At 43.0% G+C, this 14,716-nt stretch overlaps 1 protein-coding gene across 6 annotated transcripts in view; it reads right to left on the bottom strand.

The window, feature by feature from the left end:
- The window catches only part of palm2akap2.S (PALM2 and AKAP2 fusion S homeolog), a 172,241-nt gene that overhangs the window by 121,658 nt on the left and 35,867 nt on the right, over nt 1-14,716 (bottom strand). For all 6 annotated transcript variants that reach the window (XM_018239953.2, XM_018239954.2, XM_018239957.2 and 3 more), the window contains exon 2: nt 4,436-4,516. In XM_018239953.2, the coding sequence (XP_018095442.1) occupies nt 4,436-4,516 (81 nt within the window). The remainder of the gene's footprint in view (nt 1-4,435; nt 4,517-14,716) is intronic.

Consider the following 14,716-nt stretch of genomic DNA (forward strand, 5'->3'; position numbering starts at 1 on the left):
GCATTGTATTTGCTCAATGCAAACCTTAAAGACCTGCTTGAAGGTGGAGTAAATGTAGAAAATGTAACAAAGTTCCCATTAAGAAGTTTTATTGCATGTACTGCACACTATGGTAAACTATAAAATTGTCAATTGCTATCCTACTGTCACATGAGTTGGACAGTTTTCGCAAAGGCAAAATTTTTTACTTTGCAAACACGTATTTGCATTGTTAAGGAATTGCAATAGTTTTTTTCTGTTATCGACCCAAAATTACATTCCCCATAAGGAATTCCATTACTGTATAAAAGCATGAAGCCATTTTTTGATTGCCATGGGTGATTAAAGCACTCAATTTCTAATTATTGGGAGTTATCATAATTTAAAATGGTCAAGAACTTGTAAATCACTGTAGAATATAGAAAATGTGACTCTTATTTGTGCCCAAGCACATTACAGGCTCTACATATTGTTTGTTTCCCACCCCGCAATTCCGGGTTGTAACCCCTATAGGAGTATAATGTGTAGCTGACTTAAATGTTGAGAAGGGTGCAGCATCATTGGCAGTGGTAATCCATTAGATATTAGTGTTGTGATTTTTGAAATCATTAAAATATTTTGCATAGACAGAGGGTGTTTTTTTTGTTTAGGTAGGCTAAGTCTAATGTTACATCAAAAGTTTCTTCACCAGGGATTTTCCACTGGCAGAGAAACAGCTGATTTAGTCCCAAATTATTAGCATTGGCAAAAGTTGTAATTTACCTGCCTGAGAATAAAAAGTGGATTTTTTTAAAAAAAAATGCACTAGGTATCGGACCTGTTATCCATATCCATGCTTGGGACCTGGGGTTTTCTGCATAACGGATCTTTCCGTTATTTGGATCATCATACCTTATGTGTACTATAAAATCATGTAAACATTAAATAAACCCAATAGGCTGGTTTTTCTTCCAATAAGGATTAATTATAGCTAAGTTGGGATCAAGTTTAAGGTACTGTTTTATTATTACGGAGAAATGGGAAATCACTTTTTAAAATTTAGATTATTTGGATAAAATGGGAGTTCATGGGAGATGGTCTTTCTGTAATTCTGAGCTTTATGGATAACTGGGTTTCTGGAAAACGGATCTTATACCTTTACAATCTGAAATCGGTTCCACACATTGGCTGACTTAAAAGCCATTAACTGGTGGGCCCACAGGCTACATGATTAAGTAAGGTATGGGATCTGTTATCCGTAAACCCATTATCCAGAAAGCTTCAAATTATGGGATGGCCGCCTCCCATAGACTCCATTTTATCCAAATAATCCACATTTTTCAAAATGATTTCCTTTTTCAATAAAACAACTGTAGGTCACACAAGATTAAATAATAAAGTCCTATTAATTTGCATAAACTATATTTATCTGTAGTATGCAACTACATTGTAACTCTTTATTGACTTGGCGTTCACAGATAGGGGCAAGGGGGGGAGGGGGACTTGTACTTCATAATAAAGGATATTATCTTGCCATATGTATATATATATTGTTTTGTTCTTTTTTTATATGAACACATTTCTTAAAATTACTATTAAGAACCTGCCATAAGCTTATAAAAGACATCTTATGGTCAGCACCCCTTCATATAATGGACCATCCTAGTGCCTATTTCATTGCCCAGAGCAGAAATCCGTATTTGGCTCCACCCCTTCCCTGTGAGAAAATTCCTGCTCCTTAACTGTATGAGGAATGAAAGAATCAGAGAATCTCCTCCTGGTGAAGCAGCTCCTTTCCCAGGGCAGAATGTGTGTGAGTGTGAATCTGTTGTGTTAAACTTAGAGTGTCAATGCCAGTGTATGTGTATCTGTGCAAAATTAACTGTTAAGGGGTTATTTATTAAAGTCTGAATGCCAAAAACTCGAAAATTCAAGTTTTTTTTATGATAAAATCCAAATTTTTTGTGAAAAAAAAACCCTCAAATTTTTCGTGATTTATTATACACTGAGGATGGAAAAAGTCAGAACCTAAAAATCCGGCATCTCAGACCTGCTGAGGTAGTAAATAAGACAATGGGAGAAGTCCCTAAGATCTGTGCTGGGTTTTGTGCAAAAATCTGAAGATATTTTGTTTTTTTTTTGGTTAAAAATTTGTATGATTCAAATTTTCCGTACGATTTTCAAAATTTTTCCGAGTTTTTTCCTGTACTGGAATTTTTCGTGAAAATGTATTGATAAATAAGGGGAAATAACCAGTGCGGATTTGGTTAGAGTATATATATCAGAAACTAATGAGATCTTGATTTGTATTTTGATAAATAACCCCTTTAGTGTTAATGTAGGCATGTCCAAAGTCTAGCCCGGGGGCCAATTGCGGCCCGTTTTCAAATTTACACCGGCCCTCAGCCTCCATCATGAAATGAATAATATTGCGGCCCGCCAGCATAGTGTGATCAGTAATCGCATAGCTGTAGCAGTAATATTTGGTGTTAAGTGTCGGCAATAGACAAATACTGGCACATAGTGATGCGCCGCTCTCGCATACTTCTTTAGGGCTGAAGGTGTCAATAGACGTAATGAGGTGCCAGTACAGTGAACTAAAGAAGTATGTGAGAGCGGAGCATCACTACGTTCCAGTACGTGTCTATTGCTAACACCTTCAGCACACAGGCAGCAGTATAGCCCAAGTGGCAGATCATTTCACTAATGTGCCCAAATATTACTGCTACAGCTATGTGATTCTTGTAATTTAATGTTAATGGTCCAAAGAATGTCGGGCTGAATGGTCGGCCCCCACACATTTTTACCTCACCAAATCTGGCCCTCGTTGCAAAAAGTTTGGACACTCCTGTGTTAATATGTGTAAGGGCAACTGTGTTTAAGAAGGTCTGAGAAACTGTGTGTGTGAGTTAGACTATAATGAACCTGTGTATAGCTGTGTAACTACATTTGTTATTGAATCTTACAGGTACAGTTCGTCTGTGGGTTTTGCCTACAACCATTCTCCACAAAGCCACAAAAGCACATTTACCCCTACAGTACCTTGTCCTGCTGCTCCATTGAATCCCCCACCTATCCATGGCCTCCATTCACTGTTACCCCAACACTGACCTTTCTGTCTCTAATAACCCTCTGCCTCACTCTATTCACTGTACTCTTTTACCCTTTCCCTTCTTGTTCTGCTGAGTTACCCCACACTCACCTCTCTGTCACTAATAACCCTCTGCCTCACTCTGTATATTTGTATAGATAAAAATATCTATAATATTATAATATATATTTTTGCACCTCACCCCCTCTCATGTCCTGTATCCACTTCATAGTTTGTTTTTGGTTGACTCTTATCTTTTTAAAAACTTAAAATTAGAGTATGTAAAATGGAGGCATCACTGTATGTATCCAGCTGTAACTAGAACTCAGTCTAGGGAATAACATTCTACAAACTGCTGGCTAGTAATTGTGCTTAGAAAGTAGAAAAGACCAAGTGTTGTCCTGGCAAACAAGGAGTAGTCACTAATAGAATGGCAATGCTATACATGTGCAACAGTTACTACTTCATTTATTCATAGAAAATCTTAGATATAATTGATCCTTACTGGATGCTAAATAAGCCTATTGGGTTTATTTCATTTTTACATGATTTTATAGTAGACTTAAGGTATGAAGATCCAAATTATGGATAGATCCATTATCCGGAAAGCCCCAAGTCCCGAGGGTTCTGGTTAATAGGCTCGATACCTGTACAAGTAACCAGTACAAGTCATTTTTGTAATATGTTTGCTCCCCCTGGAAAATTTTCTGTGGACGCCCATGGACTCTACACAAACTCCAGCTGGACACAGACTGTCCAAGATGATCTGTATATTCAAACATTTTTTCCAAACTGGCAAGTCATCATTCAGTGTTTATGACTCTGTAGCTTCATTTCAAACTAATCACCATTTAATTGGATTTTGAATGATTTATTAGAGACAAAAGTCACATGACCTCCATGGTCACATATGGGGGTCATTCACATAGCCAAGTGGCAAAATCTTGACTGACATGCAAGCTAGCAATTCAATTCTTGTGCTAAAGAAACTGATCAGAGAAATATATAAAGACTCACACTCAATTCATACAGCCAAAGAGTCAAACAATATAACCCTATGGGAGTTGCCTCATGTGTAACCATCTTAATTCATCTAAGAATAACATAGAATAATTTATTCATTGCTGCTATTCAGGTATTTAGCCTATATGTATTTAGTAGGGAAAGCAGGAAACATGTTACCATGAACATATTAACAGTATTACAAGCAGATATAGAGCTAAGGAGAGAGAGATTTGTAGAGCATCATGTATTTTTATTCGAAATGAATATCAAATGCAGTAACGTTTGATCCAAAGAACCCTCTGTCACTGGTTTAAAACACACATCATTTTACAGATACAGATGCTGTAAGTCTTTTGTAAATGTTTTGTTCCTGTATCTTACCTTGAGATGTTGCAGTTGGAGTATTTTGTCTTCAAGCTGCCTTCTTTTGTCTTCAATAGCAGCTTGTCGTTTTCTTTTTTCCTGGAGAGAGAAAAATATATAATATGCTGAATATGCTTATACGCCCATTGCCTTCAGTAAACAGCTTCACTGAGAGGGGCTTGTGCTAGGCTGTTTGTGTAAGAGGCAGCAGAGCAGTGTGCTGACATTCTCATAAGGGCTTGTTGCTGCTCACTGGCAAGGAAGAAATCTAGCAGCTCTTTGGTTAAGCGTTAATGAAGCTCATGTTGTCACAATTTAAAGGTATATTCCTACTGAACAGCTAGAATCACAGCAAACAAATAATATAATAAATGCTCACACTGAAATCGACATTTAACTGCAGAGAATGGATGCAATCTTTATTAGTACTCATTCATTTTATTTGGTCTACATAAGGTTTGTGATTAGCTGCAATACAATGCCATTTATTAACTCCCCTAATTATATTTGTTTTGTTAGTGGCTTCCAGATTGTTAGGCTCAATTTGTGTTATTATTGGTCCTCTCCTATTCACCCTACATAATGTCATGCTTGAGCTGACCATAGGAAAGCTGCTGAGCAAAAGATATAAAAAACAAACTGGTTGAAAATTCTCTAAAAACACCACTTTCTACAGAGGTCATGCTCAATTCTAATATTATGTAGACTGGGAATGGACAACCTATGTCCTTCCAGATGTTGTGGGACCACAATGCCCAGGATCTCAATGAAAACCTTCAGTTGAGAGCTATAGCTCAAGAAGATCTCAGGTTGCTTACCACCAGCTCCACAGCACTCTAAAACATCATTTTAAGGTGAAGATATACAATAAGTTTTAGTGTGAATTCTCATATGCTTTTTATAATGGCCTGTTTAAAAGACATAACACTTATTACGAACTGTAATCTCTAAGAAAGTCACTTTATTGCTACTAGTGATTACATAGCAAGCAGATAATTCTCCAGATAAAATTAATAATTACAGGTATGGGATCCCTTATCCGGAAACCCATTGTCCAGATAGATCAGAATTAAGGCCATCTCCCATAGACATTTAAAGCAAAATTATTTTCCTCTGTAGTAAAACAGTACCTTGTACTTGATCATAATTAAGCTGATGAATCCATATTGGCAATTAGGGATGTCGCGGACTGTTCGCCGGCGAACTTGTTCGCGCGAACATCGGCTGTTCGCGTCCGCCGCAAGTTCGCGAACGTCGCGCGACGTTCGCCAATAGGCGTTCGCGTCAAAATCGTTCGACCATTCGACCATTCGATCGCTAAAATCGAAGGATTTTCGTTCGAATCGAACGATCAAAGCCATTGGATTGAATGAAATCATTCGATCGAATGGCTTCAATCATTCGATTCGAACGAAAATCGTTCGATCGAACGATTAAAATCCTTCGATCGTTCGAATCGAACGATTTTCGGATGTTCGAAGTTCGCGAACTGTTCGCGAACTGTTCGCATTTTTTGCCGGTGTTCGCGAACGGCGTTCGCGAACACATTATCGGCGGTTCGCTACATCCCTATTGGCAATACAATCATATGAAATGTATTTAATTTTTGAATCACTTTTCCCAGTGACTAGTGATCTAAATTATGGAAAGATCCCTTATACGGAACAGGTCCAAAGCATTCTGGATAACAGATTCAGGGCTGGATTGTATGTATGCAACACTTATAGAAATAGTTACAAGGCAGAGTGACCTTTTTCCCCACTTCATTGTTTCAAGTTGCCAGACTTGCATTACCCACAAACTGCACTTTTGAGAAGAAACCCATACACTGGGCATCCTATATTGTGCACTTTGCCCCACAGGTTTGCATTAAGGTGCAACTCTTTGCAGGCTGGTCAAGTTGGGATTGTTTACATTTGAGAAAAATATTTTAAGAGGGGAATATATTACCACTACAAATATATAAGGGAGTGGGGACTATAACATTTTGTACTGGTGCATTCTTACGGTTAGAAAAAAAATGTTCACTGTTATTTTTACCAATGTAATGTAAAGTTGTGTGTGTCATAAAATTGTGGAATTCTCTCCCCTAAGTGACTGTACTGACAAATATATTACATAGTTTCAAGAAAGGGATGCATGCTTTTATCTCAAATGTGAAAAAAACAAGGCTAATAATAATACCCTTAGTACAATGTCGATCCATGTTCATTTCAGCATCAAGAATTACTTGCAATCTGGAAATAATCTCCCCTTCCTTTTTGAGCACATTTGAGACAGGTTCTTTTTGTAAATTTCCTCTGGATTAACTAGAAAGTACAATTAATGTGAAAAAGATTGAATTTGATGGATGTGTTCCTTTTCACCTTCAGCTCATCAATGAACAAAGCATTTGGCTCTTTACCTCTGTTTCTGGATCTACTGTATATAAAGAGCAGACGTTATTGCTACAATTTCAGTGATGAAAAGGTGTGGTGTAGTCACTGCACATTTGCTTCATGTGTACAGTATGTCTCATATTTCCCTGTCATGCTGAGCAACAGCAATAATGAGTGAAAAGTGCAAGCATTCTGTGCACTGTTGAAAAGATAAATATAAAGATTACAGCTATAATATAATATTATTCTAATGCATTTATTTAACTATACATACATATAAACAACTAACTGCATAGCATACTGCATGCAGAATTTAAATCTTTTAAACATTTTTGCTTAAAGTTTTATGAAACAGCGCCTATTAGAAATGTTTTTGGAATTTTGGCAAAATTGTACTTGTCATCAATAGCTCACCTAAAGAGGTTTATGTAACTTTCTAAAGTAAACATCATCCAGTACAAATTTACGATTTAATCGAATTAAATTAAGAAAAAAAGAATATTTCTGTACAAGCTACTGCATGCAGGGTGCTTGACCACAGCTGTAATCAGACAAAAAATAGTGGCAATCAAAATGCACCAGAGGGGTCCAATTGTCATTGCTATTTATTATCTACTGGACTGACACACCGCAAAACCCAAGGGAGCCCTGTACTTACAGAATAACCCAGGGTGCTTTTCTTCTAAGTATGCTGTGCCTTGCACCCCACAATACAGAACAGGAAAACTGGAATGCAGCACTAGTATAGAAGAGTCCACATAGATGGAAGTATTTTCTGTATGCTGTTTTAATTGGTACAATTATGTTTTCTAATATATGATTATGGCCAGTGCACTCAAATCACTATCTTGAAATGATTTCCTTAAATACCTTGTTGGGCCAAAGAATGCAAAAAGCAGTATCACAGAGCACAATTACAAAACAATAAAAATCTAAATTAGGCTATGATGCCCTGTTATTATATTGCAGACATTTCTTGTAATGTCTTAATGTAACTGATCTTGAAAGAAATCCATAAAACAACTTGCAGATTATATTACTATCGCGTCCATAAAATAAATCATGCACTTGTTTACAGTTTTTACAACATATGTAAAGAATTATCTCCAGCAGTAATTGGCATGGTCTATTACAGTGAAACCTCAATTTTAAATCCCCTGATTTTAAAGGGAATGCCAACCCAAACAATGTTCTTTTGCCAGATAAAAGAAAACATAATTCTAAGCAACTTTGCAATATACACATTTTCCATGATTTATATTATTTGTATGTGTACTGCTAAAGTGTCTGTCTGTCCCTTTCTGTTCTCTGCCCTGATGACTCAGACTGTTGATACAATGTAAAACTAGGCAGCTCATTAATAGACCAGACTTTGCTGGGGAACTCAGACTTTTGCAACATTGTTTAAAAAGTAACAACCAGTTAAATGAGAACTAAACCCTAAAACTGAATATGGCTAAAAATGCCATATTTTATATACTGAACTCATCGTACCAGCCTAAAGTCTCCACTTCCCAATAGCAGCAATGATCCAGGACTTCAAACTTGTCACAGGGTGTCACCATCTTGGAAAGCGTCTGCGACACTCACATGCTCAGTGGGCTCTGAGCAGCTGTTGAGAAGCTAAGCTTAGGGTTTAAGCACACGGGCAGATTCAGGGAGATTTAGTTGCCCGGCGACTAATCGCCTCTTCTGCAGGTGACAATCTCCCGAACTGCCTTCCCCCTGCGTGCCACCTGCTATAATGACAAAACACCTGCGCCAATCCACTTGCGGCTATTCGTTTTCCGAAGACGCTGAAGTTGCCTCACGAGGAAACTTCGGGTGACTTCGGAAATCGACGTGCCCCGAATCTGCCCGTGTGCTTGAACCCTTAGGGGATGTGGCAACTTATCAGAAAATGAGTTTGGCCTATAATATAAGCTGATGCTACAAGGCTTTCTGTGCTGCCATGTAGTAATTATCTGTATTAAGTACTAATCAGCCTTATATTGTGACATTTATATTTTATATGTACTGTATATTGTGAGTGAGTCCCTAAGCTCAGTAAGTGACAGCAGCACAGAACATGTGCAGAATCAGCAGATAAGAAGTTGAGGAGCTACTGGAGTATCTTCAGAGACACAGAACTACTAAAGGCCTGTGGTTGACTTGGGCCCCAACATAATGTACATCATTTATGCCATACTTATTTAGTTAAGCTTTAGTTCTTCTTAAAGCATATGCTGGTTTCAATAGTAATTGTTTTTACAAATAACTTTAAAAGCACTTAGAGAGGCCTTGCATGTGTCCCATATAATACAACGTTAACGCTGCACTGCTTAACCCCTGCCATTTACACAGTTAAAGTGATACTGACACTAAAAAACTACTTTTTAAAATATGAATGTACATTAAAAGTTACCTATAGGTCATGTTGATTGTTTTTTGCGGAGAGGTCTGTTTTTGTAAGTTATTGGTACTTGAAGTTCCTAAACCTTACTGTTTTGCCAACCTGACTGTTCCATCTCAGCCTGTCCGTTAAAGTTCCTAATGCTAAACGACTCCTGTTGCACAAATATGGCCACCCCCTCATACAGGAACATGGGGTATCAAGCAGGCAATGTAAAAGCATTGAGCAAAGACTTTATGGCAAAGTTATAAGTTGCTTTCAAAGTAAATATTATGATAGATGTAAAAAAAATAGTTTCATTTCTGGTGTCAGTGTAACGATCGCCGCCCGGAGCAGGCCCAGGAGCTCCGGGCGGCGCGTCCATCTTCGCCGGCGTCGCTCCCAAAATGGCGGCGCCCATGGCCGCCACGTGGGTAGCGGCGCCGGGTGATGACGTCAGCGCGCCGACGTCGGCGCAAGAGCGTCAATGACGTCAGAATGGCGCCAAATTTGAAAATAAAAACGCCAACTAGACGCCAGAATGGCGCCCAAGAATAGGATTACTTTCCTGAAGCATATCCTGGGTTTCCTGTGTGCCTTATTGCCTAATCTTGTTCCTGCCTTGTATCCTGACCCTTTGCCTGGACTTTGGACTTTGTTTGTATTCTGCCTGCCTGTGAACTCTTGCCTGATCCTGACTATTCTCCGTTTAACCCTTTGGATACCGCGACCTTGTTCCCTCAAGAGGGCTTCCTCCTTGATCCAGACAACCTCCCTGGAGGGAGCTCCCGGCTCCCTGACATTATTCTTGGGCCATGGATCCTTCTGAGGAAGCCACACCTCATGTCGGACGAGCGCTCCGCGGACTGGCATCCCGCATGGAGGACTACGAAAACCAGCAGGTTCGCATTGGGCAAGCACTCGATGTCCTGCTGGCTCAAGTGCCTTCTGCGTCCTCCACTGCTCCACCTACTGGGGATCCCCCCATGGCGGCAGCCCCCACGAACACAAGCTACCCGACAGGTGAGCCTCGCATTCCACCTCCCCCTCGTTTCAGTGGGGACCCACAAGCCTGCAGGGGATTTGCCACGCAATGCCAAATTCAATTTGAGTTCCAACCCACACAGTTTCCAAGCGAGCGTTCCAAGGTGGGGTATGTGATGTCTCGATTGGAAGGCAAGCCACTGGAGTGGGCAACGTCTCTTTGGGAGAAGAATTCCCCGCTGACTTTTGATGTTAAAGACTTTCTCCAAGCTTTTCGTATAGTCTTTGATGCTCCAGGTCGGGTTACGAACGCCCCTGCCCGTCTCTTGCAGCTCCGGCAAGGAAGCCGCAGTGTCAATGAGTATGCTATAGACTTCCGAACACTGATGGCGGAGACTTCCTGGTGTGATGACGCTTACAAGGCTGTATACTACCAAGGCCTATCCATCCGCATCAAAGATGATCTCGTCTCCAGGGAGACTCCTGACACCCTGGAAGGGTTGATCGCTCTATCCATTAAGGTGGACACTCGTCTCAGAGAGCACCAGGTGGAGAGAGAGCGCAGTTTTCTCCCATGTTGGCCCCTCGCTTTCAAAGGCCGATTCTGCAAACACCCGCTGTTCCTGTGACCCATGTGTCGACGTCTCCTTTGGAGGAACCCATGCAAGTAGGAAAGACTCGCCTCTCCGAGCAGGAAAGACTCCGAAGACGTATGGCAGGTCTCTGTTTATACTGTGGTGGGCATTCCCATTTTGCCAACGCCTGTCCTGCCAAAGCCAAGAGTTTTGTACTCCGAGGTATGTCTCAGGTTTCTCATGTAGGGGGCATCACTCGAGGTTCTCTGGAGAAGTATCAAGAAAATTCACGCAGGCTTCTGCTTCCTTTGCAGATTCACCTGGCAAGTAAGTCTATCTTCGAAAGGGCCTTCCTCGACTCCGGAGCGGATGGCAATTTCATGGATGCCTTTTTTGCCGAACGCATGAAGATTCCTCTGCTTCCATTGTCTTCTCCCCTGCGAATTACTGCCATAGATGACAAACCCCTGGAGTTTGAATTCGTCACAAAGTTCACGGCGGAACTATCTGTACAAGTTGGGGCGCTGCATCAAGAAAAACTTTCATTCTTCATCATCCCCTGTCCTTCTACTCCAGTGATATTGGGTCTTCCATGGTTACGTCTGCATAACCCCACCATAGACTGGTCCACTGGGCAGATCTCTCGTTGGAGTTTATTTTGCCTGCAACATTGCCTTCCGCCAAAGCCCCTCGAGAAGGTGAATGTCTCCTCTGCGGAATTAAAGACTTTGCCCTCCACTTACAAGGGATTTTCCGATGTGTTTTGTAAAAAGTCTGCAGAGTTCCTTCCCCCACATCGCTCCTACGACTGTCCGGTTGAACTCCTGCCTGGAGCTATGCCCCCCAGAGGGCGCACCTACCCTCTCTCTCCTGCAGAAACTACCGCTATGAAGGAGTACATCCAAGAAAATCTCCAGCGGGGGTTTATCCGCCCTTCTACCTCTCCTGCAGGGGCTGGGTTCTTCTTCGTGGAGAAGAAGGACGGAGGCCTTCGGCCTTGTATAGACTATCGGGGTCTGAATAAGATCACCGTGAAAAACAGATACCCTCTGCCCCTGATTGCCGAGCTCTTTGACCAGCTGAAAGGGGCAAAGATTTTCTCCAAGTTGGATCTCCGGGGGGCCTACAACCTCATTCGCATCCGGGAGGGTGACGAATGGAAGACGGCATTCAACACTCGGGATGGGCACTATGAATATCTCGTTATGCCCTTCGGCCTATGCAATGCCCCTGCCGTCTTCCAGGAGTTTGTGAATGATGTGTTCCGAGATCTCCTAGGAAGGTTCGTAGTCGTATACTTGGACGACATCCTGATCTTTTCCAAGGACCTTGAAAGTCATCGCTCCCAGGTGAAGGAGGTACTCTCTCGTCTGAGGAAGAACTCTCTCTTCGCCAAGTTGGAGAAGTGTGTTTTCGAGGTATCCAAGATCCCCTTCCTAGGATACATTATCTCTCCAGAGGGATTTGAGATGGACCCCGTGAAAGTGTCGGCCATCCAGGAGTGGCCTCTCCCACTGAGTACCAAAGCAATCCAGAGATTCATCGGATTTGCTAATTATTATCGACAGTTCATCCGGGGGTTCTCTTCCCGCATTGCACCTATCCTGGCCCTCATCCGAAAAGGGGGTAAACCCAGCCTGTGGCCTCCATCTGCTATAGAAGCCTTTCAGTCCTTGAAAGAGGCCTTCACGTCCGCTCCTGTTCTTCGACATCCCAATCCTGCACTACCCTTCTGCATCGAAGTTGATGCTTCTGAAGTCGGAGCCGGAGCTATCCTGTCTCAGAGACATTCCTCTGATGGAAAATTGCACCCCTGTGCGTTTTTCTCCAAGAAGTTCTCATCCGCAGAGCAGAACTATGACGTCGGGAATCGAGAACTCTTGGCAGTCAAGCTTGCCCTTGAAGAATGGCGTCACCTCCTGGAGGGTTCTGAAATTCCTGTCCAGATTTTCACTGATCACAAGAATCTGGAGTTCATACAGTCCCTCAAGAGGCTAAATCCCAGACAAGCCAGGTGGGCCCTTTTCTTTTCCCGATTTAACTTTGTTTTGACTTTTCGCCCAGGTTCCAAAAATCTGAAGGCCGACGCCTTGTCTCGTAGCTTCACTCCGGTGGACCGTGACCCTGAGAGACAGGAACCAATCATTCCACCTGTCAAGATCATTGCCTCTCTGTATCCCCAATTTGCCGACCAGATTCTGGCTGGGCAGTCCTCGGCTCCTCAAGATACTCCGATTGGCATGGCCTTCGTCCCTCCAGAACTTCGCCTGGCCATCCTGCAACAAACCCACTGCTCCAGGCAAGCTGGACATCCTGGTTTGGCTAAGACCCTTGAACTCTTGAGGCGCCTAGTCTGGTGGCCTGATATCCGCAAGGATGTAAAGGACTTTGTGGCTGCTTGTAATGTCTGCGCCACTTCTAAGCCTAGCCATTCCCGCCCCAGTGGGTTGTTACAGCCTTTGCCGGTACCCTCTCGTCCATGGACGCACCTCTCTATGGACTTTATTGTCGAACTTCCTCCCTCCGGTGGGAATACTGTGATCTGGGTTGTTATTGACCGCTTCTCCAAAATGGCCCATTTCATCCCTCTGAAGAAGTTGCCCTCTGCGGTGGAGTTGTCCCAGCTATTTATCCAGTACATCTTCCGCCTGCATGGTTTCCCGGTGGAGATCGTCTCCGATAGAGGCACCCAGTTTACTGCCAAGTTCTGGCGTTCCTTATGCAAAGACCTGGGAATTGTTCTTCAGTTTTCATCTGCATACCACCCGCAAACGAATGGGGCAGCTGAACGTGTCAACCAAGCCCTGGAGCAGTTCCTGAGGAACCACGTATCCCTCTGCCAGGATGACTGGTCTGATCTCCTCCCATGGGCGGAATTCGCTCATAATAATGCTTGTCATTCCTCTACAGGAAGGTCTCCGTTCATGTCGGTGTATGGTCAGCATCCTCAAGCTTTTCCCCAAGACTTTGTGCTATCTGACGTCCCGGCTGCTGACGACTCCGCAGCCCATATGTCTGCTATTTGGGCTGCGACCAAGTTGAACCTAGAGAAGAGTGCTCTTGTTCATAAGACTTTCGCGGATCGTCGTCGAAGATCCTCTCCTCTCTACAAGGTGGGTGATAATGTCTGGCTCTCTTCCAGGAATATCCGGTTGAAGATACCATCTCCCAAGTTGGGTCCAAAATTCGTGGGACCATTTCCCATCTTGGAAATAATCAACCCTGTGGCTGTCAGACTCCAGCTTCCACCAGAGATGAGAATCCCCAACGTGTTCCACGTGTCTCTGGTGAAACCCGCCATCACCAACCGGTTCTCTGGCGGTCAGTCTCCTCCTCCTGCCATCTCAGTGGAGGGTCAACTCGAGTACGAGGTGGAGAAAATCCTAGACTCCAGAATCTCCAGAGGGTCCCTTCAGTACCTCATTCAGTGGAAGGGCTTTGGCCCTGAAGAATGCTCCTGGGAAGGACACCGTGATGTTCACGCTCCTCGTCTGGTGAGGGAGTTCCATTCCAAGTTTCCCCAGAAGCCAAGTCCTGGTGGTCCAGAGGCCCCCCGTGAGGGGGGGGGGTACTGTAACGATCGCCGCCCGGAGCAGGCCCAGGAGCTCCGGGCGGCGCGTCCATCTTCGCCGGCGTCGCTCCCAAAATGGCGGCGCCCATGGCCGCCACGTGGGTAGCGGCGCCGGGTGATGACGTCAGCGCGCCGACGTCGGCGCAAGAGCGTCAATGACGTCAGAATGGCGCCAAATTTGAAAATAAAAACGCCAACTAGACGCCAGAATGGCGCCCAAGAATAGGATTACTTTCCTGAAGCATATCCTGGGTTTCCTGTGTGCCTTATTGCCTAATCTTGTTCCTGCCTTGTATCCTGACCCTTTGCCTGGACTTTGGACTTTGTTTGTATTCTGCCTGCCTGTGAACTCTTGCCTGATCCTGACTATTCTCCGTTTAACCCTTTGGATACCGCGACCTTGTTCCCTCAAGAGGGCTT

Source organism: Xenopus laevis, chromosome 1S (genome assembly GCF_017654675.1).
Source record: "Xenopus laevis strain J_2021 chromosome 1S, Xenopus_laevis_v10.1, whole genome shotgun sequence".
NCBI classification, from domain to species: Eukaryota; Metazoa; Chordata; class Amphibia; order Anura; family Pipidae; genus Xenopus; species Xenopus laevis.